Source organism: Poeciliopsis prolifica, unplaced genomic scaffold, assembly GCF_027474105.1.
Source record: "Poeciliopsis prolifica strain line A6 unplaced genomic scaffold, Auburn_PproV2 SCAFFOLD008, whole genome shotgun sequence".
NCBI classification, from domain to species: domain Eukaryota; kingdom Metazoa; phylum Chordata; class Actinopteri; order Cyprinodontiformes; family Poeciliidae; genus Poeciliopsis; species Poeciliopsis prolifica.
The window spans coordinates 12,465,341-12,491,708 of NW_026562383.1; the positions used below are offsets into that span (position 1 = coordinate 12,465,341).

Genomic DNA, 26,368 nt, shown 5'->3' on the forward strand with positions numbered 1-26,368 from the left:
AGGAGAGGAAAAATTGAGGCAGCACGTCTAAACAAAAGCTGGCACAAATTTCCTGGAAAAGTGATGCTTATCAGCTGCCCTCTGAAAAACTATTATCCTTCCATATTTGCATAATATCACAGAGGAGTTTTGTTTTCATTATAAAGACAGGGCAATGCTGCTACTGTGATGAAGGACATCAATACATGGGCAATCTAATGCAACATAAACCAATGCTGCAGTGAATATTAGATTTGCTGATCTTTCAGGGTAGTTAAAGTCAGTGGAATATCGAAAGAATTTTCAACTTTGGGATTAAAAAATCATTCCAGCATGTATGACATTTATAAAGTCAGTGTAAAAACTTGACTAGTTTATAAATTGATCATTTGACCAGAAGACTTGTGTTTATTGCAGACTTTGTCATAAAAATCACGGTGAGCACTTTACACTGTGCTCCTATCTAATGGCATTGAAATAAATGAAAGGGAATAAAAAATAGAAGAAGCTAGCTGTATTATGATTATGAAAGGCTGTTGTCAAAGAAAAGTATTTTCGTACTGTTGAAACTTATGTCAACATGTATAAAACTGCAAGTCTGTTTCTGAAAATGCAGATACTTTAAAAATGTTGTTAAAAGAGAAGGCATTGGTTTAACTTTTTAAACCAATGTGCCAGTCTCCTGTGTAAAAGCTTTTGAATGTTTTTTTCTTATTATTATTCTTTGAATTTCAAAATGTGGTTGTGCTATCTCTTCTTTTTAACACTAACAATTTAGAGCTGAATCAACTACTGCTGTATTTACATGTAAAATTTTCTCCTTCCTTTATGTTTTCGTGACATGATAAGCAAAGTGAATTTTGTTTCCTGTGCTTTTCAATTAGTACAAAATTCTTACGTTTTGAAGACGCTAAAAATGTTTTAATGACATTCAATCTTTTAGATAAGAAAATAAACTGACTAGATAAATAGATCAAATTACGGATTTTAAACATGTAAGCATTTAAATGCACCAAGAGAATAACAGACATGTTAAGATTTTGGAAAATAATTTCTTCTCAAATTTGTGAAAAAGAACTTAAAGAAAATCCAGATTTGACCTAAGAGATGTCCATTGAAAGAGTTCACTTATCTCATATAATCCAGGAGTGCTTAAATATTAGAGGAGACAAGTACTCAAAGATCAGGCCCCACTGTGGCTTATATACTGATGCTGCACTTCAGCAATTTAACTGCAGCAGTCCTATAATAATGCAAAGCCAAGCATGCAAGATCAATATTAAAACTATGCAAGAGTCAGTGTCAAGATGAACAAATGGGAGTGGGTGTGATCCAGCACTTCCTAACTGCATTGAGACAGTCTGAGTTGAAGCTGTGCAGGTTTACACACAAGACTGGAGCAAACTAATGACTGGTCCAGCACATAAGTGTTTACCACGAGATATATTTCAAAGAATCCCCCCACAGCAGAAATTAATTGCATTAAAGTGATGGCCATCATTATTTTCTATAAAGAGTGACTTTTGTGCTGCACTCATGGACGTTGAAGATCTTGGTTCTATCACAGCTTGTTAGACTTTGTTTGGACTTCAGTGAAACCGGGAAAGGACAGGGTGACCCTTTACCGGCAGGAAAATTGACTTTAAAACGCGCAAAGAAAGGAAATAAAAGTAAATCAGTGTGAGTGACGTTTTAACTGCTCATAATGTATTCTGATTTTAGAGGCCCATCAATCCGTGACGGCTGTTGATTTAGGAACAATCTGTTCCCCCTCTGCCACTCTGCCGGCTGTTAGTGCAGCCAAATCAGCCATCAGTCATGTCGCCTTCGCCCTCTGGCCCGCCGTGACTCCTTCAGCTGTCCAACTGGACTGGCAGAACACCTGTCTCACTCTGAGTAAAGTGCAGCTGCCATGTAACTCTCTCTCTCTCTTTTTGTCTCTCTCTCTTGTCACTGCAAATCACAGCTGAAGCATTGAAACGTAGAGTGGACCCGGCCTCATACTTCATCGCAGATCGTTACTGTACCCTCAGGTCATCAATCTGACTGAAAACAAAACAAAAACTAAAATAACAAATACACACACTTCTGTGCATCGCAAAGTGATTCAATGCAGAGAAGTTCCCAGACTGAAAGCAGAGCTACTTTCTCACTGTCTGGACATTACAGATGGGTAATTAACAAGAGCTGGAGTCTTTAATCAGGCTGATTATTGGTCTTTTACCAAGAGAGGACATTCCAGGGGAAACAATTAATCTAGCATTGTCTTGTCTAAAATTGTTTGGACACACATCCATGCACACGGGCTTACAATAGAAAATAAATTAACTTTGCGTAACTCTGCCCTCTTAAAGTCCCTTCTTAATCCCCACTGATACTTCTGAGAAGGAAAGCCTGCTCAGTTTCAATGGAGCACTTAGGAAAAGGTATAACATTTACAGACAAACTACTTTTAAAGATAAAACCTTAAACATATAATACTTTTTTTTATTTACACAAGACTATTTTACATTATGCTTTTCTATCTTTAAGCACATAAAGCTCTTTTTTTTAACTTAATTCAGGGCTTGTATTTTAGAAGGCTTGCCAACATGTTCCTTGCAGAGGCAGACTCATTTCCCAATAATGTGTTGTTATTCCTATATTATGGAGTAAGGAAGCAGGTAATCTCAAGCTCCTCTGCAAACGGAGGAGGGTGGCATCTTGCCAAGTTGACCATGAGCAGAAAACAAGGAGAAATGAGAAAATAAATCATTTGGATTTTATTGAATTGTGCTTACTCACTAATACTGGTGTTGCCTCCAGGGGGAGCACCAGTACTGGCTACGCATAGTGTTGGTAGAAAATGGATTGTTAGCTGGATTAAAGCTGCTCACACCAAAATGGACATTTGCCTACCATCTTGTAACACCAGACATGGACATAAAATTGAAGATGAATGACTCTGGTGAGAGTAAAGCCAAGATTTGCTTGATGTTTGAAAGAAACGGCTCTCCAAACTATCACTGCATTAGAACTGGCATCTAACTTCTGTTTATGCAACAACTAGAACTGCTTAATCACAATCAGCATTTAGTATTAATGTCTTTATATCAAAACTGCTTGGATATATAGGCTTAAGGTGTGACGCATCAATAAATGTTGTCAGAAAATAACTTGAAACTGTAATACAGTCGAGATCCTTCTTAATGCAAATTCAACCACACACATATTAAAATATTTAATCCAGGTTGTAATTCAGTTTCAAAGCCCAGTTTAGCAATAAAGGCACCAACAAAACGAAATCTATGTATGAGAGAAAATCTCTATCTACTTAGCTATCTATTTTCTAAAAGAGAAAACAGAAATCAATTCACATGATTGATTATGATTAATCATATTTTCATAATAACATCCAAATCGTGCACCAACTAAAATAAGCCCAAAAAGTCTCAAGAAGGATGTCTATAATTAGCAACAGCATGTGCTGAATTAGATTTTCCAAACTGATCATCCTTACTGGTGAACTGAACAAGTACAGAAGCACAGAACACATGATTCAGGCAGAATGAATGCTGCTTGACAGCTGCACCAACTCTTGTGCCAGAGACCTGTGGAGTGGAGAGTCCAGTATGATGCATCACGTCGATGTGTGCAAAGCAAATTGAGGATGACATGAAATCCTGATGTACTGATTGAATCAGAAGAAGGCCTCTGCCCTGCCCACAAGCTAAACAAATAAACTGAACCTAATGTGCAATAAGAGACCATGGCAACAAACAACTTATATGTATATATATGTAATTATAAAATTCTAATAACCAAGAGAGAAAAATGGCACCTTAAAGCTAGGGCTCCCAAACAAATTTGGATTTTTATTTAGGTTTTTTTTTTATTTGTTCTGCTTTTAATTTCAAAATGTCATGTATTACAACATAAACATTTTCTTCACATAAAAAAAACATCTCTATTTGTACGACTGATGTATGAAACGCAAAAAACGATAAGCAGGAAAGTAATCAAAAATCTTGTATTACACTAAAATTTAAGATATGAACATCACATTCACATGACATAGCATCAGCTTTAATCAAATTCTACAGAAACATTTGGGTCTCTAGAAAAGTTTTATTTAAATAGACAGAGGCATTAATAGCTTTAGATTGAACAGGTTGCAGACCCTCGCTTAGGGAATGAAGACTAGGTGTGTACAATTGTAACTGAAAAGAACACAGCGACACTATACTATACATTTTAAGAAAAACATGCCCCAAAGCTTGAATGAACTGACCATCAAACAGTGGTTTTTCGCTGATGCTCCACTTCACAAGTTTTTCCTGCAGTTGTTTTTTTTTTAGTCATTTCTTGTTTGTGAGTCCTTAAAGCTTTAACTTCAAAGCATTTCTTCCTTCTTTACTTTCAAAGACTCCAGTGTTGCGTTCACAGTATGCTTTTCAGGTCACATTAGGTCATACTGACTCCATCCTATCTATCAACTCTGAATGCATCTGAAAACATTTTATTTTCTCACAGTTGTGAGATTTTGCTGCTCAGCAATAACCTGCAACGCACCTACACTGAGAGAACCTCTGACCACACAGTGTGGATTCACAGAAGGCGCTTCTACACACAAATGTTAACTACAAGCCTTATGGTCTCAATTTATGCACTGACAATGACAGAATAGCCCATGAATGCATATCAAATCAGATTTTGACAAATTTGAACCTTATCAAACTGTGACATCTTGATATTGGATGTAATTAACCTGACATCACAGCTAATAGTTTAGTCCATAAAAACATGTGTGTGTGTCTGTGTGTGTGTCAAGATAAATCAGTACTGAACTTAAGGTTTCTGTGAATAGTGGTTTGCTTTGTAGCCTCTTTTTCTTATTTACTTATGACTGTCTCAGACTGAGAACAGTAGCTTTCACAGCAGTACAATGTAGTATGCTGCTAATTGTCTCTTCAAATAAATTTCGATATCTTTCATATACAATAATAAAAAAATTACCCTGTAAATTTTACACAACAATCCCAAAGCCCCCCACAGGCCCAAAGCTGAGTCAATGCAACATTTGTCTCTGAGGTAAAACTTGATTTAATCAACAAAACACACCACAAAGCAGAACAATATACAGATAAATGAATGCCAAAGGTGCAAGTGACTCCTACAAGGACAAACTGTGTCATTGAGAAAAACAGTTATAAGAGAAACTTTCTAAAGTAGTCTGTCAATATCCACATAGGAGAGATTATTCAACTTTTGCACACATTCCCTGCAGTCCATTTATAGCATGTCAAGACCCTTATTCCTTTCTGGTTTTAGATAAGGTTGAACTTTTAATCTTACCTCAAAGCAGCTTATGTCTTTATTATAAATTCAGAATCTCAGTTGCCTCCAAATGAAACCCAAAGACACACCCTGGGGTTGCCAGGATAATGCATCCTGCAGTAAAAAAGTCTTGGAAGATACCATCCTAAAGCTCTCAGAGCTCACCGGATAAAAGCTGCACAGGAAACTGGAAGAGTGAGGGTATGTTGTGCAGCAAAAAGCACAGATATCTTCATGTGGAGGTTAAAGAAAGAAGCTGTCAGTTATTTGAACTTGTTTCTGTAGCGCCTTGCAAAAGTATCTACCTTTCAAAGTTATTTAGACATGATGTCGCATTGGAACCACAGCATAAAGTTTTTATGTTTTCATTGTTTCGTACAGAAATATAAATGGTGTGACATGTAATTGAATACAGTATAACCCCATTTATGTTTATATCCATTTTCTTTATTGATAAACAGCACTGATGAACAAACAGCACCATAAACAATGGGGAATACAACAGCTGGCTTGGGATGTTGAATTGAAAACTTAAGTTAAGTCAAAAAACAATGTACCAAGCTTTGATTTAACAGAACCTACACAGGTTTAACTGACAGGCTAATTTTGCTAACTTTGGAGGAGCTGCAGACAGCTCATCTGAGGCAATGTAACAACAAGACAACAATAAGGTGTGCACTCCACAAAACAACCTCTTTGGAAAACTATCTAGAAGAAAACCATTGGAAGTCTCATTTATAGTTTGCCATGTGGAAGGGGACACCGCAACTTGAAAAGTGCTCTGGTATTGTTGAGTCACAAGCTCAGATTTTTACTGAGGCAAGCTCAGCATGCAGCACTTTTGATGTTGGAGTATCATGACGCAGTAACTATTCCCAGACTGACGCGTCTTTGTGACTTTGTCATCTGTTCTTTAAACTTTTAAGATACGGCTATAAAGGGGTTTGAGCTCTTTCAGCATTCTTAATGTTGTCAAACAAGTCTTATTTAAGTTATTAAAAGTGTGTCTCTAAATCATCAATTCATGAGCAATTAAGGAAAGCAATTATATTTTCACACAAGGCTAGATTCATTTGACTAGCTCTTTTACCGTAACAAATTTAATCATCGTTTTGAGTTCACGTTACTTGTTTAACAAAGTTTTTCAGTGTCACAAAAAAAGTCAAATTAAAATGAGACGGTAAAAGGGCAACTGCCTTTTCAACAACACTATAATAGTCACTTCAATTGCAATGAGTTAGGGTACAAAAAATAAGAAAACATAAACAAACATTCTGTCAGGAAAGTTTTCTGTTCAACTGACAGAGACATAAACAAAATATGTAACATGTTACAAATAGTCAATTAAAACTATTTGTTTAGTGAATAGTCTATATGAAATCTTGAAATAACAGATTTATTTTATTTCAAAATAAAGGAAGTCTTTAAAGGGCTCACTGGGTTTCGTTTCAACTCAGTGTGTTTAACTAAATATCTCCATATCTGTCCTGACTTCATTCTTTAAAAAGTACCTTTGATGTTGGCAGTTATTATCTCACAATCCCATGTGATCTCCCTGAGAGAAAACACAATCAGAAGACAGTAAACGATCATAAGGGGCACAACTTAAAGACATTCGATGGTGAAAGTGAAATAATTCAAAAGAAAAGTGCGAAAATACAGTCACCATAAATTTGTTCATTCAGGATGCCACACAGGCAGCTGATGCATATTAAAAAGAGACAAGCAGAGTGAGTCAGAATGAGTTTACAGAGCATCATTTGCAGATCCAGTCCTCGTAAGCTGGGCTTACAAGCCTCATAAACCTTCTATGTGGGCATCAATAGCTTACAAGAGGGTCGTAAGATGGAAGCAGGAAAAGAAAGTTTCAAGTTGTGGGTACATTTTTGCAGCTGTTTAAGGATTTAGTTGGAAACCAGGCAGAATGGTAAAAAGCAATAAAGTGAAATTAGAAGCAGTTTAAAACTGGGAGCTACAAAAGACTAAAAAGCAAAGGTCATAACTGCAGAAACTCAGTTTGCTAGAAGGAAAATAAAAGTTTAATTATTATATCAGAATTCTTCTATTCCTTTAAAGAGCTATCAATAGAGATACACTGGTTTAATAGCAATTGGAAGCTTATGCATAAATAAAGCTTGATTCATTTATTGTGGTCTCCATAGATATCCTGTCTAACAAAGAGATCCAATCTAATTTAGGCTTAATTATTCCCTCCGTTTCTTTATTAGTTCTAGAAAGACACATAGATATTTTTAAAATTTTAATTCATAGCGTATGTTCATCACATGTTTTTCATTTTGTTGTGAGTTGTGGTTTGTTGTTAGTGAGGATGACGCGGTAGACCCAGGTTATGGCGAAAATTATGGAAGAGAACAAAAATCCAGGCAGCACAATTGAGAAAAAGGCAAGCAGCTCTGACACTGGTAGCAACTGGGAAACTCATACAACTGGACAGCAATAACATGAGACACAACTACGACCCAACAGGGAAACACAGACACACGTGGGATTAAATACAGAGGAGTTGTCAGGATAATGAGGGACAGCAGGAGACATTTAGGGGCAAAACGCAACACAGAGTCTCAATTGACTAGGAACATACAAAAGAAAAAAAAATCCATACACATTTCTCTTCCAGCCACACATTTAATGACAATTAAAAGTTTGGGCCTGCAGGGAAGGATAAATTTGTCATGTTCAAAGATTTTTAAGTTTTATTGTGCAATTTGGAAGAAATAAGACTCTAATGAACCAGAACATCAACTGGTTGTAATAAGAGACTCTTGAAGATATGTAAATTATTGTTCAAGTTTTGAAAAATGAGAAAGTAAAAACAGCCATCAGCTTCAAACAATAATGTGGTTTAACAAATAGAGCAGCTACTTTTATTTTATTTTATTTTTTTTTACATAGGGTAAAAAAATAAAATGCCAATAATTAAAATATGCTCATGTAAGTAACTTCTCAAAGCCACCAAACATTTTAGCTTAAAAATCGTCAACCAGTAGGAATCCTAATTTAAAGAACTGCTATGTAAAACAATGAAATAAAAGGTTCGTGAGAAATAAAAATCTTATAATTTTCCCACAGTTGATTTTCTTTAAAGAAAACGGATTCAAAATAAGCTGATGAGCAGCACTGATGAACAGTGGAAAAGTTGCAGCTACTGCTGCATCAGCCAATCCTCCATGTAATATACATTGCATTAAATATTTATCTAATACTTACAGCACAGAATTTAATATATGTACCACTTAGAGCTGATGGATCTCAAAGCAAGTCTCAAGATATATTGTTGTTTAAATATATATACAATACTCCACAATGTTTAAAATAAAATCAACATATGGAAAGCAAGTTTTCTCTGCAAATATTTGAAAATGTCTCTTATTTGGAGAGATTCATACAGCATGAATCTTTGTCAACTAGCATAAATTTTATGAGATGCCCAGAATCAATGTTTAAAAATACAGACAAGATCTCAAGTTTGGTAAAATGTCCAACACAATCTTGCGGACGATATTTAATGTGAATAATTTTTTGAAAAGCTGAGTAAATTTGGGGAACTTGGAAGCGCTACTTGAAATTAACATCAAATAATACTGATGCAGCCTGAACGCTACCAGTTCTATGGGGATTTATGTGTTTCTTTCCTCAACTCAAGTTCATGTCAAAGCAGATGTGTATCTCTGGCCCGGGCTGCCTGATGGAATCAACATCAGCTCATGATGGTTTATTGAAATCAGACACAGACACAGTTGTCACCCTTGAGCTCTCTGAGGATCCTGCCAGGATTTGGTAAAATATCCGTCCCTGCAGATTTCCAAAGTGTCTCTACCAACACCTGATACCAGGAATACTGCACCTATAATCGGATAGCAAGGGCAAGCTCAAAATCAGAAGTACTCAGAAATACTGGACTTGTTTAAAACAGAAATTTCTATAATAGTCTCAGTTTTAAAAAATGATTTGAGATGTTTATTCCATAGTAATACACTATATTACATATTTTATAGTTATGCTTAATGTGAATTCTCAGATTTTTCTTATAAATTTTTATTTTCATGTATATTCAAAACAGAATGCTTTTTTGCTAAATTAACATTTTTCTGTCACTTTTTATTCTCATTGTATGAACATAAAAAGGCTGTTTTAGTACTTTTTGGCATATACATATTTTTTGTCATAAAAGTCCTTGTTTTCTTTCCTTGTGTGACATCATGGGGAAATCAAAAAAAATCAGCCAAAGTACCTTGAAACAAGTTATGATTTTAAATATTAAACAAATAAAATCAAACTACTTTTGTACAGTTGGGAAGAACACAGGAGCAAAATATCTGCAGATTGTGGCAAAATCCTACCACAAGCTGTACTTTTTATGTTTCTGTAAAGCGGAATATTTAGAAAAATAAGAACAAAACGTGAAGATTGTGTGCCATCTAACATCTGCAATATAAATGACATAAATGGCTTTTAGATATGTAGGTGTCTTCAGACATTTGGGTCACCAAGGTGTCTTCACCTAATTCAAGGTGAAGACACTTTAGATAAGAAAGAGGATTTAAATAACTTTGGTAGCTTCCAGGAAAAATTGCAAAGTGGTTCAAGGTGAAAGAAAGGCAACAGTGGCTCAAATAACCACGATTTAAAGGTAATGTACACGTATATAATTTCAGAATATGTCAAACCTTGAAAAACATAGCTTACAGGAACTGAAAACAATATCAAGTGCCACTATTGTCAGCTAAAAACTATTGTTCCCACAGGTTTACCATGATGGAAACAGACGATTACAAAAGTTTTCCCTGTGTCAGGGCGTCCAGATTTCAATTGACACATTCAGATGGTAGGGACAGAATTTGGTGTAAAGGACATGAAAACATGGATCCTTCAGTCATTCAAAAGCATAGACTGGTGGAGGTAGTGCAATTGTATACTTTAGGGCAACATTAGCTGAGCGTGCTTTAAATGCCCAGCTGGAGTTGGGCATTTCATTTCTTTAAAGACACTGAATATTTATCTTCTGATGCTTACTTCCAGCAGGATGATGCAACATACTACATTTTCAAAAGAATCTTGAACATGATACTGAGTTCACTGCAGTTCCAGTGTCTCCACAGTTAGCAGATCCAAATCCAACACAGTCCTTTCGGGTTATGGTGGAATAAGAGATTGGTTTCATGCATACGCAGACAGCAAATATAATCTCAATATGAACCAAAATGTCTGAGAGAGGCTTCCTACAGCTTGACAAATTGATGTCACAAATTAAGACTGTCCTGAAGACAAAACAAAGTCCGAACCTGTGATAACGAGGTAGGTACACTTCGTTAATACTGGATTGTTAAAACTTGTCCTACAATACATAATCAGAAAAACCTAAACTTAACATTTGACAAGTTTAACAAACAGCCTATAATTTGGTGCCCACCAGTGACAATGATTACAATGGGAGCTGTCATCAAAGTGCTCATTATATCATCAGAGTTCTTTTAAAGCTGAATATTTAAATAAACAGCCGTGCCACATTCTCAAGACCTCCTACAACATTTTTTTTGTTAAGTTTCAACTAAACATGTCCCTCAATGCAAAATTGCAAAGATATATAATTAAAAAGAGGCTCAAATGACAAACACGTACCTGAAAGGAATCGACACTTACCTTCCAGAGTTTCTCCACCCGTGACAACTTGTGTGTCTTCATTTTGCCAGAGAGGCAACGAAGTGTGATGTGGAAGCAGCAAGATACGGTTAAAAAGTAACAAAAGAGACACTCCTCAGGAGACCACAAAAGAGTAACCCCAGCATCAGCATCCACACTCCGCGCAATTAGACAAAGTGTGTTTGCGTGTTCATGCGTGTCTTGTCCTTGCGGCCTGTTTCTAACTGCAACATTGCCCCGGTTCTCCCCAGAAAAGAGCATAAAACCCGACACCTCTGCAGTCACAGCGGAGGAGGTCGGATCACTGAGGGAATATCAGACGTATCGGGGCTGCTGCCGCTCGTACGCGTTCCTGCAACACAACGCTGAAAGGAGAGTGAGGAGTGCTGCCAGAGCGCTCAGGCCCTCCACAACAATCAGCACTGAACCACTTACCTGGGCCATTAGCTGCATCTTGCCTTCAGCACAGATCAGCATTACACACCACACACAGAGCTTCTGCCAATTTATGGAGCATTTCAAACAGTCACAAGTCTCTCCTCAATTTTCCCTGCCAGCAATGTTTTCCACCACAATACCACAATATAGCAGCCTTATAGCAGCTCGTCTTATGGGGCTGGAATGCATGCAGGGCTTTCAACGTGCTGATGGAGGCAGTCTGTGTGTCCCTGAGGAGCTGATACCTGTAAGGTGTCACAGAACTGTACACACGATCTTCACCCACAATGCTTTGCAAGAATGATAAATACACTGTGTGATGTGACAACTCCATGTTAAGCTTCTTTGGCTTATAAATTATTAAAAATCAAAGTCGGCAGAACATTTCTCCTAAGAGAAAAAAAAAATCACTGAGAAACTTTTAATAAAATATTGTTGCTGTCGGGCAAAAAAAAAAGAAAAGAAAAGCTTTATGTGGAGATTATACCATCCGGACCCTCTGGCAAGGGAACAGAGGTCTTAGTAAGTCTTGGACATCTTATATGACTTTGTATAACTTACAACTGACAATGTCACAGCTGCAGAACACCGTCACAAACAAATGGGCGAATTTAGAAAATATACTCCAACATTGCAAAAGTGAACCTGGTGAGCAGAGAAACATCAATCCAGGCAGTTCGTCTCTCCAGTTTTTAGGTGGCTATACCATTTGACATCCTGTCAGCTCTCAGAATACTGAATCACTCAACAGTGCTCCCCACCAAACAGTCATTATTTCCCACATCTCTGCTCAGCTCCATGCGTGCCATACGCTGAACACTTCGGCTGCCAGCTCAGAGAGAGGTGACCCACCCCTGAATGAGCTCTGAGTCTCATTCAGGCTCTTGGGCCTGGATTCAAGGAATCCATGAGAGAAATATCGACTGGAGATGATTATTTTCCTGCTGCAAAAGTGATGAAATACAAATGGTGTCTTCAAAGAAAGTAGTTCAAGCTGACATGTACTCATATCGAAAGCCCACAGGTGAAAGCAGATACATGCAACGCGCTACTGCTAAAGTAGATAGCGAGAACAGCTTGGAGATAAAGTAGAATACCACAGCCAGAAACCCACCTTCATGGCAAGAGGGACAAATGGTTCCGTTCCTGTCACTCCTCTGAAGAGCAGGACGCACACATGGGTCCAACAAGGACGCAGCGTGAAAACCTATCTCATGTGTTATTCATCACAAGACTAAAACAAGAGCCTCGAGGCAGGGGAGGGCCCTCTGTGCCATCATTTAAACCAACAGCCAGACCTGAAGCACAGTACCAAAATGAAAGGATCCAAAAAGTAGATAATAGAGAAATTCCAGGGTGCTGAGTTCATATTACAGATCCAGGAAAACTTTGGCTGTAGATAGATAATTAGACAGACAGATCTGACAACTGATGTCTTTTAACATATTTCCTCTTTTGTTTAACAATACAAAACCAACAGCAGTTTCAGCCCAGTCTCAATCGGTGGACATAAACTGTTTCTACTTTAAGTACCAGTTAAAACCCTTGTCATGAACTGGGATTAACCAAACTCCCATTTCACATTCTAACTAGATTAAGGCCACAGTTTTCTCATCAGCACACAACTTTATTATGTAGTATGTAGCTGATTGAGTGTTATTATCCTTCTCATCAAGAACTACAAATATTTTCTAAAACACTTGAATTCAAATTTCTGCCAGGTTTTAAAGTCTTGCAAAGATGAAGCCAAGCAAACCTTCAAAAATACATCCCTGACCATCTTTAATGTCGTTGAATGCCGATGAATGTGTCTACATCTCAGTTCGATCATATGCTTGTGCGCATATGATTCTCCTTGGGAGGGAATATTATGCCAGGGGCAATAAGCGAATCTGTCTCTGTGACACAACGCATTACTGCTGCCTGGTCTCAGCCCAGAAGAGGGAAAAGAAAGTACGAAAAGACTCAAGAGATGGTGTAGCTACAGCCGCTGATGTAATTCCAGCCAACAGAAATGTTAACAAAAAATGTACTGTTATGCAAAAAAAAAAAAAAATTCTTCCACTTTTATTCAAAAAACAAAGATTAGTAAGCATGATGGGCTGTGGCACCTCCTGCTTTCTGGTTTCTTGTCACACTCATTGCAACCGATATGGTGGCTTGCCCTCTCACCTGCTTGAATTAAATGTCACAGTTGAGCACAGTATTGGTGACTCGGGCAGATACAGAAAAGATTGTTTTCTGTATCCTCAGGTCAAAGCATGTTTAATGCGTCTTCATGATTGTATAATTGTTTTCAATCCCTATGAGATGTGACACTATCACTTTTCTCCTGACGCAATATTGGCTCCTTTAATTACATGACTTTATTTACAGAAGCTATCTGGGACAGCGACACTCTTTATGTGTTGGAGTAAGAGAGGTGACATAAAGATAACAGGGAGGAATATTCCCACTGCTGGTGCTGTACAATGTGTACTGTCCTCCATCGACTGTAACACAACAGTCTCTAGTGGCAAAGTGGAAACAATGCATGTAGCTCTGGAAAAATTGCTTCCTGTATCTAAAACATCCTCGGAGACAACATGTACATGGAATAAATCTGTTACTGTGGTTGATGTGCAAAACTCCTGAAACACTCGAAACTCACTAGATGTTACAATTTATGTGGCTTTATCGCAAAAATGAAAGCAACCTGAGGTTATAACATAAAAACCTGACATGGACACAATAGGTGAAGACGATGACACGAAGCAAGTTGGGTTATATTTAGCTAAATAAAAGTGTTTAAAAGCAGCAGAAATCTTTATGGTCCTCTAAGAAGTGAACTACAAAAGAAAGAACAGCAGAGCTGACTGGTGTCATCAAGATGACGCAAATGAGTTTGGACTAAAAAAGACTTTTTTTTTTTCTTTTCAACCAGCTCAAACTAGTTGAAGCATAAATGAAACATAATAACAGCCATTTGGAGTAATGCGAATGAAATTGATCTAAAACTCTCCCATGGAGGCTTAATGACACCTCGCAATGTTATTTCACCTGATTTTAAGAGCAGGAAATGTACCACAGGAGAATAAAACTCACCATCATTAGTGGATAAAGAGACTTTCACTGCATTGAAACACTGAATGATTGTACCTCTCTGCCTGCGTAATCTTACAGTAAATCATAAAGAAATAGAGAGACATTAAACGGAGAGACAGACAGCCTGTTGAGATGCTGCTGACAGGTCTGCTGAGGGGCTGGTGGGGAGCAGGAAGAGAGAGGGATGATCGATGGCGCGTCACCAGAGCACAGAGGTGCTGGGCAGGGGGATGGACAACCTGTTGAGATGCTTTCTGGAACCGAAAAGCAAAGATCGATAGTGAATAAGTCTGTCAGCGGGGTCTAAAACACATGAAAAGAAGAGAGAACATATATCAGCAAATACTTATTTAGGAATTAATTACAAAAAAACCCCACATGTGATCATCTCTGGGGATTTTATTTGCCGTGACACGAGCAGGGAAAAACTGTGTCATCTCCAGATGGCAATCTGAGCCACCAACAAACTGCAGCGTGTGTTTGAACGGTCTGGTATTTGATAAATTGCAAGGACCATTTCCCTAACACATACTACGCTGTGGGGACCGATTGTACAGTTTGGGGATCAAAGAGGAGAAGTGCTGTTTTAGGGTTAGGAATTAGGTTTAGGACTAAGGTGTGATATGTGTTGGATATAGCAGTAGGCATGCACTGGTGACGGCTAGGTAAGGATAAGCTTCAGGCTATAGAAATTAAGAAAGAATGAACAGAAGTCGATGCAAAGTCCTTGTGAAGATAGAAAGACATACTGAGTGTGTGTTTGCGAGTCCACAGGGCTCACAGCCTCGCCCTCCCCACCTTTGCAACCATGGCAACATTGAGCAGGAAGTCCTGCTGCGGATGCTTTGTTGTCCTGCGGGGAGCAGCTGCACTGGGTGACAGCATGTCTGCCTGCAGTGGCCTTTACCGAATACTGGCTGAAATGTTCAGCAAACGCTAATGTTTTGATTTCCCATTTGGATTCGTACTTGTCACTCTTTCCAGAGCACAATACTCTGTCTTTGATAAGATTTCTGATGGTGATCCTTTATTTTTCACTGCCTATTATCAATCAACATGATAACTTCACTCTGTCTTGTTCACATCAGCTTATCTTATCAATTCTTCTGTGAGGTCCTATCAAGAAAAGTACCTTTTGAGTAATTTTTTTTTTTGTATTTTGGAAGGATTGTATTTAAGCAACATAGAAGAGCAACTGATGCACTGTTTTCAAAATAAATTGACATGACATATATGAGTTCAAGCATTTATATCTTTATTTTTTTGCAACCTCAAGTAGGTTTTCTTCTGTCCAGTTCCCATCTGCTTTAACCAACGTCTGTGTTCATTATGTGTTCAGTATGTGTGGTGTTTATAAAACAGAATATAAAAATATGCAGCACTTCAATTATGTTTTGTACATAAAAATCTCAAAACATTCTTCCTTTTTCTTTCATTTCACTGAGATGTGCCACCTTGTGTCGATAGTCGTAAAATACACTTTGCATTGCGGATGTATAACAGCAAATTCTAAATGGTTCCAGGGGTGTGAATGCTTTAGCCACGCGACATATTTTACTTTTGTAGGTGTAAACCTAAGTCTATTATTTATCAATCAGACTGTCTAATGCTGAAAACTATAATCATCTTGTTTAATGGCTATGTTTAGGTTTCTTTGTGGGTTTTTTTTCTTCTTTTATGATAAGCTGCCCAATATGAAATGTTTTGTTTTTGTTGACAGCAGGAACTTTTTTTAAAAAACATCCCTCTGGCTTGTTGTGCCTTCATCAAACTTCACTTGAGCAGAACACTTATTTTTAGACGGCGTTGGCTTTGCCCTTCCACATCTGTCACTCAACAGCACTGTTCTTCAGCGTTTGTCTGACGGCGGATTAACTCACACGATTATTGGAAAATGTGAGAAGTTGTTTTTATCTGCTTAGATTAGAGATTTTATCTGATGGATAGCAATAAGAGCAAGCACAGTTTCTAGTGTTCTCATACATAATACTTCCAATATTCTTACATTGTGAGTAATAGACTTGAAGAAATGTTCGTGCACAAATGTTTTTGGACTAAGGGAGGAAGTCAGAGTACCTGGAGAAAACCCATGTGTAGCTCCATGCAGAAATGTTTCAGCCAAAATTAAAACTTAGAACATGCAAGGGAGGCAACAGCTCTCACAAGTGTTATTACTCTATGTTTTCTTCTTTGTATTGACTTGTTAAATAATCCAGTGCCATTTTAAATTAATTGTAGAATAAATATGTTTCAGATTTTATTGTGTATACATTATTAAACCAGGAAGGGCTGTGGAGATTTAAAATATAGTTCATAATATAATCCTGCCAGGTTGACAGCAACTCAAAGCAGCACTAAAATAAACACTGCTGAGCTTCATAGTTTAGCGCACAGGAACACACAGATTTGACCTGTCACATAAGACACCTGCTGTCCTCCAGATTGCTCAAAAATGTCCTTGTGAACTTTTCAGAGTTAGCCAGAGGAATCTCTTATCCCTCCCAGGTAGTGTCTCCGAGTTTCCACAATGTGAATGCATATATGCTCAAAAGAGTCTTTTCTGAATGTCTGTCAGTATGTGTTAAAGTTTTCTTTTATGAACTATATTAAATTGCTGGTTTAGAAATAACAATTTGAAATAATGTATACCTACATGTAATTAGTTTTAAATTAAAGAGGCACAATTCATTAAATCTTTAAATTGTGATTGCGATTAATTTTTTGCATCATCACTGCAAAGCTTTTCTTGAATGTATTATTTAGCAGATTTGACACCACAAGGGTCCCTAATTCATCATCTGCACAGTTAAAATATGTCTGAATATTTAAATTGACTTTAACTGCCCTTGATAATCAAACCAGGAGTATTTTTTTGGTTTGTGATGCTGGAGCTCATGGAGAATGCTGGGAACACAATGTCATAGTGAGGAAAGAAAATGAGCATTCTTCAAAATCAATTCCACAATTTTCAGCAACAGTATTAAAATATGTTACTGAAATCAAGCAGCCTTGCTTTATATAATAAATAATTTGTGAAACTCTAAGTTTTGGACCAGTATATTTTTGTGAACTTAATTATTATTTACCTGGCATGAACAATTAGTGTAAAATCACAAAGATGCTGTTCAGATGAAAAAAAACAGAAGTTTTACTAAATTATTGATAATATCCGCTAACATTATTTTTAACATCTTCACAGAACCTAAACCAAATCTTTATTGAAATTACTTGTGAGTAGCTCTTTGATTAATAATGAATACGTTCTTGATTTTGGACTTTTCAATAATTTTCCTATGTCAATCAAATTTTAAATATGGTGTAAATAACTAAATAAATATAAATCTTCAGAAATATATGGTCATTTGTTTGCTTCTTTAATTTGCTATCGAGATTGCTGGATGGCAAAATTTGCCTTGTAATCTTTCTTTTTGAAAGGTAACGAGGCTGACTTATTTATGATAATTAGTATTTTGTAGCATAGCAACACTATATATGTAGAATTAGTATTACTTTAGAGAATAACTTTTCAATTGAAACTGTATTCATTCAATCATGCACAACATAATCCACCATCACTCCCAGTTTCGCATCCATCTCACATAGTTAAAATGCACAACCATCCCTGCCCTGCTGAGAGAGTTTTGGCATCTCCGGACAGCTGATCATTCTGGATTACTGCAGCCTTCAGTGAGCAGTCATCACCTGAAGAAAACTTTTAACCTCAACGCAGAGATAATAAGGACAGCCGAATGCTTTCCGCTGCCTTCGTTTCTTTTATCTGGCTGCTCTTGTTGAGCTCTGTCTGCCTGACTTATCTCGGTTGCACATCTGAAAGGAAGCACAGACCTGAGCCGAGACTGGAACTGGGCCAAAGTCTCTCGCTCAAATCTGGAATATCTCTGAGCAGAAGGCGTGTGAGGATAGGCAGAGTGTGCGTCTGAGATAGAGCGTGTGTGTGTGTTAGCCCTGGGCGATCTCATGCAATGTGATTAAATTTCACTTTTAAGCCTAACAGTCTTTACAGTTGTGGCTTGCTTCTTCTACTCATAATTTCCAACTCGCAGTGCCTTATTTTACAAATATTATGTTATTTCCTTTCTATGATCCAAACATGCAACTTACTGGGATTGACTAGAAAATGGCAGACACTTCCAAAGAGTAAGAAATGCATTACTACTGATAACATTTTAAAAACACATTGGGGCTACATAGAACTAAAAGAAAACACTAGTTTCTGTATCCAAATTTGTGAACTGTCTGTCTATCCATCCATCTATCCACCTGTGATTGGATCACGGGGGTGACATCAGGCATTCCTCTGTTCACCAACCCTGTCTAGCTCATTACAGGAGGAAGGAGATCCTTGGCTCGATTGGATATAAACCCCGTCAGTGAGCTGTGGATCTGCCCTGGATGCTCCCCGTGGTGATATATGCCTCTAAAGAGAGGAGAACAGGAGGCATCCTGATTAGATGCCTGATTCACCTCACCTGATACCTTTCGACAGAGAACCAATACCTCAACTCCCCTCTCCCGCTTCTCACCCTATGAATGAGTCCTTGGATAAAGCTCTTTTCAGCCACTCGTATCCAGGAAGAAATCGGATCAACCTTTCACAGATTACAGAGACGGGCAACGCCGAGCATCTGGTAGTTGAGCCTTGTCATAGCATGGGCTTCATACCTGCTGGATATGACACTGAGGTCTGGTACCATGAGGTCAGGTGGTGGTCCATTAACAGCTTTTTATTCCTATCACAGGTCAATCTCTCCTTATCTTAATTTAGACCAGAAAACTGTGTTGAAAATTGAGAGTTTTAACCCTGTAATCATCCTGTCTGAACACGGCCTGATTAAGTCTAACAATTATTCAGCCACATTCAAGATCAGTAAACATTTTCATGTGAACTTTTCAACCACATTCTATGTTGCTTAAACATAAGGCAGGGTCTTTTCAATGGACACTTCTGCAGAAATAGATCATAAATAGTTTGCATTAATCAGCCCAATTTAACTATGAAGGCTCTAAGTTCTCTACTATTTGTTTTTTAATGAAGCATGCAGACTTATTCAGCGCTTGCTGTCATGTATATGCCTGCTTTTTAAACAACTATATGGAGATGCACTAAGGATCACACTTCAAACTGAATCCCACCCCCATGATTCCTGTATAACATGGACACATCAAACAGGTATCACTGTAGCAACAATAACAGGCAAGGTAAGAAGGGGAAATTAAAGTGCTTCTCCAGAATAATTTTGTTGTTTAAGACAACAGCCTTGGGGTAGAAAACAAGTCATTTATTTGCAGCATGCCACCCTGACAATAAGGTGGCCCTGAGGGAAATGAGCTTTCACTAATGACTACTAATAGTTACACATGGATACACAGCTGTCATTATTAAGTCACAAGCAGCGAGAGGTCTGTTGGAGCTGTCTTTGGAGAAAAAAAGGACTGTTTTATGGACAAAATACAAACACTGGAGAAAATTGGGGCTGAAAAAAGCAGAGTGATTATTATTCAGTAATGTTCATGCAATCTGTCAAAGACTTTTAGCACGCGATCAAACGGGGGATATATGATTTATGAGCCTACTTGTTTCTATTCAGTTCACACAACAAACTGGCAGGAGAAATGTATCGCTTGCCCCCTTGTCTTTCTTTTTGCTTATCTGATTACTGTTTATATCTCTCTTAAAGTGATTCTAACTATTCTATCAGTGGGACTTAATTAAAGAATGGTGAAATGGAGATTAAACAGGTGAGAAAGAAAAGTTTTTTGTGAAAAAGTATTTGGAATGCTACACATTTCTTCTCTTTTTCCATTTTAATCTTCCTTGAGATGCATCATATAATCTGACAAAACCAACCTGACTAAACAAAAAGCCGTTTTCAAAAAAAGTATTTCATTTACTAGGGGGGAAAGGTAGTCAAGCTAATCTAGCACTATGCGAGAAAGTAAACAATCCCTACGGCAAATAACTGATGCTATCAGCCGAAATTGATAACTGTGTTGACATCACTGTGGAAGAATTTTGCTCCAGACTTGGCCGAATTGTTTTATTTCAGCTACAAATGGGGGTGTTCAAGTATAAAAGGTCTATCTCAGATCATCCAACAGTGTGTTCATTGGATTTAAGTCGATACTTTGACTAAGCCAGTTTAAATCTTAATTTGAAACAGTTGTTTGTATTTAATCAGTTTATCTTAAACTGAATGTCTACAACATCTAAACAAAAATGAAACACGATACATCTCTATTCCAAGATAGAGGGTACAAATACGTTTTAAACATAGCAGAAACGGACCTCAAGGGTTCCAAATATCAGCTCCAATTGTTTATATTATCCAATGTTAATTCAGCCATACAGGAAAGGTTAATGTAGGCAGGATCCTGTCAGAGCCCCTCAGGCTTTGATCTGTGGGCAAAATATCTCAGTGTTTAACCTTTAGGCTTGGCAGTTAATTATGTTTGTGTTTGCAGAAAAGGAAGTGAGGAGGAAAATAAACTGTTTGTAAAGTCTAACCTATCTGCGACTCTGGATTTAACACCAAACCCTCATGGATGCATACAAATAATCAAAACAGTTGATCAATTTCACAACAAAGTCTCTTGGAAGCCCAGAAAAAAAGAAAAAAAAACTGCATTCATAAAATATCACAGTTGTTTGCAAAAAAGTAAGTTCTGTTATTTGTGTCCTTCACTTCATTTGAAGTAACAGCTTTATTTCAAATGTAGCTTGAAAAGGGCTAAATTCAGACCAAAGAAAAGTGAAATGACAACTATTTGATTTGTTGTTTCTGCTTTTCCATCCACAGTAGGAATGACAACACCAGCAGTGTCTTAAATCTTTAACCAAGACCTGTTTTGGAAATGGAGCTCCATGAAATGGACTCCCCATCTCCAAAGGCACAAGGCAATTTCATGCTCCACCACAACTCCAGGGAACTTCAGCAGTGAATGTCACCTCAAGGTTAACAGCCTAAACTTAAGGAATATCTTGGAAGTCCAGCGGGGAAATAACAGCTGTAAAATCCAATCTTAAGGTTGTTAAAGGGGGAAAAAAAGAGTTTTAATGAGCCAGCTTTGAAGGACTGGAGAAAGGATCTTCCTTCTTTTTTTTTTTTCTGCCTGCTCTTTGTCGAGCTAAGCTGTTCTTCTTGTTATTGATACTGACGGCTAGAGAGTGTGAGTCCTCAGTCTGCTGCCAGCCTACTCACTGGACTAACAGTGATGAATAAATCAAAGGAGCATCAAAGATACATATTTGTTCAAGGCAGGAAACTTTTTTTTCTCTGCAAACAAGCAGAGCAAACCAAAAACATTCTGCAGTTTTGGTTTGTTGGTTGATACCAGGGTTGGTTAATTAGTAAATACCTCTGCTCTATGCTTCACCAACTTCAGAGAACGTGATAAAAAAGGTAACTAAAATGCTGTTTTTATATGGTGCTTGACAGAAACTGTCTTAAGACAAAAACAAGCTTTATACAGATCTTTCTAAATGTATTCATACCCCTGATACAAACAGTCAACCCAAAGAAAAGCCTAGAGCCACTAGTTGCCTTCAGACTTCACCCAATGAGTAAATTAAACTGTAGCTGTGTGACATTTAATCTCAGTAAAAACACAACTGATGTTTCTCAGGCAGATTAGTTAGCAAACAGCATCACGAAGAGCAAGGAACACACCAGACATGTCGGGTCAAATAAAAAACTGAAACTCAAACAAAGACAGCTATCAGCTGCATGTTCCACCAGTCATTTTTCAGCCTGTCTGACTGATCTTTAGCTATTTTTTGTAACGACAAATATGTAAAAGTTCAAAGGGTTACTGCAGGCATCTTAAAAACCATCTTAGAATCTATTGCTGTCGTTTTTGCACTCTGTTTTAATAGCTTTTTCAAATTTCTGCATTTTTAATGGTGCTATGTTTATTTCAGTTGTTTCTTTAGTATTGGTTTTCACCTTTATTTTGATTGTTATGTTCTTTCTTTAGTCTTTATAATTTGAAAACTGGATTACAGATCTGGATTTGAGTTTTTTTTTATTATTATTATTTTTTATTTAGTTGTATATGTTTAGCCTTGTCGTTTGTTTTAATGATCCACACTATGTTTGAAAGGTCTTCATAAGATCACTTTAGTTATTATTAAAATAAAAACATGCCGAAGCCAAACACTGCTCTGCAGAAGAGCACAAGGCCCTTTTATGTTGGTGCACTTCCTTGTTCGAAGTGCAAGTTATCTCAGAAAGCACACGCCAGAATATCAAATGTATTTTGCCTGAGCCCGGTGGATTAGTGTTAAAAATAATCCAGATGCCCCATATTTTCTAAACAAATCACGGAGTGACGTAACAAAAAAAAGAGATTTCTGCCACTGTGAAGTACTGTGCAGCTTCAGGACCACGGTCAGCACCACACAGAGGTCAGGACCATCACAAACCCCTGGGAAATGCACATTTATATGCACATGTTAAGAATTGCAACAACTAGAAAGTGAAGTAACTTAGATAAGAAATTATCAACATACAACTGAAACACACAAAGTAATTGCTCAAGCAAACCACAAGGCAAGGACCTTTAGACTTATCGGGCAAAAACATGTTGAAGTTTCAACGACTGTCTGAAGGGAAAACACCTGAAAAGCACTTTTGGGATCATTACAATCTGTCAGCATGTTGCAAATAAACAACAAGTGTCTTACATCCTCATCTTCCCGTGAGCACTTTTTCCTGTGCTGGACGTGAGCTCGGCCCTCGGCTCCCTGGTGAGGTGACTTGCTTCCGTTCTCCTCGTCTGCGACCTGTCCTCCGAGAAGGCGGCTGGCCTCAGGTGGGTGCGGAAACGAATTGGTCGTGTTGATCTTCCCGGTGAATCTCTGATACAGCGAAGCCATATCGGCGCTGCGTTTTTCTTTTTGATCGGGTTAAAAACAGTTTACAGCATGGCAGCGTTGCGGATGAGTCGTGCGTCCTTCGTTTTGTGTTAGTTTTTCGAGCGCTTAGGAGACACAAAAACAAAAAAGACAAAAGGGAAGGCAGTTTTACCTCTGATAAGATGAGGATGTTTGGCTTATTGTTAGGCGCCCGCAGATGGTATTGGCAGAGGACAAACAAAGTGATGAGCCGATAATAAACTGAATCCTTTTGCGGACGTGCTTTCCCCTTTGTCCAGGCGCACGGCGGACGGTCTCTCGAAGGTGTCAATAGTTGCCCTCCTTTGTATTCAGAGCACGTTGTCTCCTGTCTTCAGTTTCCTGATTCCTCCTCACAGCCAGATAGCAGGCGGAAGCGCTGAGTTTCCATCAGATATTCGATCCTCAGCAGACCCGGGAGGGATTGTCCAGAGGAAAAAAAAACAAAAAAACAAAAGAGCCGCAGATAATCATTCGTCTCTTTTGGCTCTAATTTTCCATCGCTGCTCTTATGCACGGGGAGGGAGAAGAAAGAGGAAAAGAAAGAAGAAAAAAAGTGTGAAGGACGCAGAGAGAGCCTGGCGGTATTCTTCCCAGACGCGCTCTGCATGAGAAGTGACCTGCACGCGAGAGAGGAGCCGCTTCTGCTGCCGGGGGTCCGCGCGCCGCCGAACGCGCAATCACTCACCAAGAGCGCGCGAGCTTCATCTGAATGCGCTTTCATTTAAATGCTCTGTTTAACAAATGTCATTTGTTAAGGCTTTTACGTACGTGGGGGCTCGACCACCCCCGCCCCTCTTCCCCCTCGACTCCAAAATGATTGCGCGTCGTCCCCACAGGACGGAGCTTGAGTGCCTCTCTGTGGCGCTACGGGGTGATCACACACCTGCCAGGGACTCTGCTTCGGGTATAAAGACAAAATATACTGTTGTTTCCCACCCACTTTACTTATTGTGTAATATAAATGCTGGTTACAAAAGTATGCACATTTCTTGGACTATTTTGTTTTGCGCAACAACCACAAACGTTAAAATAATAATAATAATCATCATCATCATCATCTTAGGACTTTAGTTGATAGACCAACACATATTACCGCTGAGTTCAGGAACAAAAAGGCAAGATGACGCCTGGTTACAAACACTGTCCAGTAGAACAACCCAAAGGCAATCTGATCAAAGTTAATGGCAGCTGGATGGAGCTAATTGTACAAAAAATAAAAAATAAATCTAAGAGGCTGTGAAATATATCAATTTTGTGATTGTTACATGACAAATGTTATTTAGTTAAAAAAGTATGAAAACTTCTGCAAAGCACTGTAGAAAAATCAAGACCTGTGAGAATAAAGAAGAGATCAAACATCCTCCCAAAATTAACAGAAGTGATATTTTTGCCTCCTGTGTCTGTCAGCTAACATAAAATTGTAGTTGCATTATACAGTATACTTGTTCACATATTTTAATTGCTCCACTTGAGCACACATCTCTGTCATCAGTTATCATTTCAGTCAGTTCACACCTGCATGTTGTTCAGCTCGGAACACCGCAAATGATTTCATGCTTGAAAACGCTCAGTTCTATCTAGCTTTCTCTAACCGCTTTTACACGGGAAGGAAATGGGGGCTTTTTTGGGTCAAAATGTTCAAATTTCTGTCATCCCTGTCATGAATGATCCAGGCAGACATCCAGGCAGCCTCTCACTGTGTGATGGCTCACAACCTATCACTCCACTTGAGCTGAGCTGTATTTCTGTGAAATAGGTCATCTTTACAGGGGCACAACTTCAAAAGCTGCACTTAAAGAGCAGCTCAAAAGACTTTTTGTTGAATGCCACTGCTGCGGGTCTGCCATTAGGTGAAATCAAGTTTACTTTGCAACCGTTCGCAGAAGGGGTTATTGAGATGGGGCAAGTGCGGTGGTGAAGATGAAAATATTCTGTTTTGAAGTGTGAACAAAGCGGGAGTTTCCATTAATTTTCTTTTATAAATGGTGAGTCGTCTCATGCTCTGTGCTCTGTGAGGCTCACTGGTTCTGAGATTGAATAATGAATGTAGCCTAAAAAGGAAATGGGTATAGAATACAGAATGTATGTTTGAAAAATGATAAATCCTTCTATCATCTTTCCTGTTGCTTAAACCAATTTCCCCTTGGTGCATCAAAGAGTATACATTTCTCTGTATGCTTGTGTTGTTTTGAAGACTGAACATCTTTCGACTTCCTGCTGTCTCCCCTAACCACACTCCTGTTCCCTGTCATTATTTGTTCCTCTGGTTCATAAATGCCTTTCTCAGGCCCGTGCACCCCTGGGAAATAGGTCCGAGCCATTTGACATCCACCTCGGCCTCTCTGATAGATGTCCTCCAATCTCCTTCACCTTGTTGGGGAGCTATTGTGAACTGCCTGACTGTGTTAACGCTCCCCTCAGGATCGAGCCAGGGAGCCAGAGCTCAGCTTGACTTCCCTATCGCCTTGTAACAGATGGAACAGCCGGCTGAAGCTATGTACTCTCACAAACACCGCTGCAGTCAAGTTCTGCATTACGGGTGGTGGAATATTTGGAGAGGCTTGTAATAAAAGCTATAAAGATGACGACGGCAGTGGCTTGTGTAATGCCTCTGCGGGTAGCCGACGGCGGTTGTTGAAGCTGGAACAAACTACGACCTGTGCAACAGCGTAATTAAATTTCCTGCACACACCAGATGCATCTTAATCTGAGTGATAAGGTGCGGATCTAAAAGCTTTATGACACGGCAAGTGAGGGCTTTATGAGGCTTTTCAATACAATGAATTCCCCGGGGCGAGTTAATTTTCTGTTGCAGTGAAATATCCACACAAGTGTTATTGAGAAATCTACTCCACGACTGCAAAGAAAAAAAGAAAAAAGTGAAGTTTTCTTCTAATTCAGTGATGATGGTGTGTGATCATGTTACTGTTCACAAACAAACTTAGATCTGAACTTTAACTTAGAAAGTACTGC

General features: G+C 38.3%; 1 protein-coding gene across 4 annotated transcripts in view; it reads right to left on the bottom strand.

The window, feature by feature from the left end:
- LOC129362024 (dipeptidyl aminopeptidase-like protein 6) overlaps positions 1-26,368 on the bottom strand; it is a 96,736-nt gene that overhangs the window by 57,252 nt on the left and 13,116 nt on the right. Inside the window, exon 1 of one of the 4 annotated variants that reach the window (XM_055033324.1) lies at positions 23,183-24,151. The exons of 2 other annotated variants lie outside the window; for them this stretch is intronic. In XM_055033324.1, the coding sequence (XP_054889299.1) occupies positions 23,183-23,374 (192 nt within the window). In that variant the 5' untranslated portion in view covers positions 23,375-24,151. Of the gene's footprint in view, positions 1-10,956; positions 11,153-23,182; positions 24,152-26,368 lie in introns of those variants that run through there. One more of the 4 variants, XM_055033328.1, reaches the window with a different exon arrangement.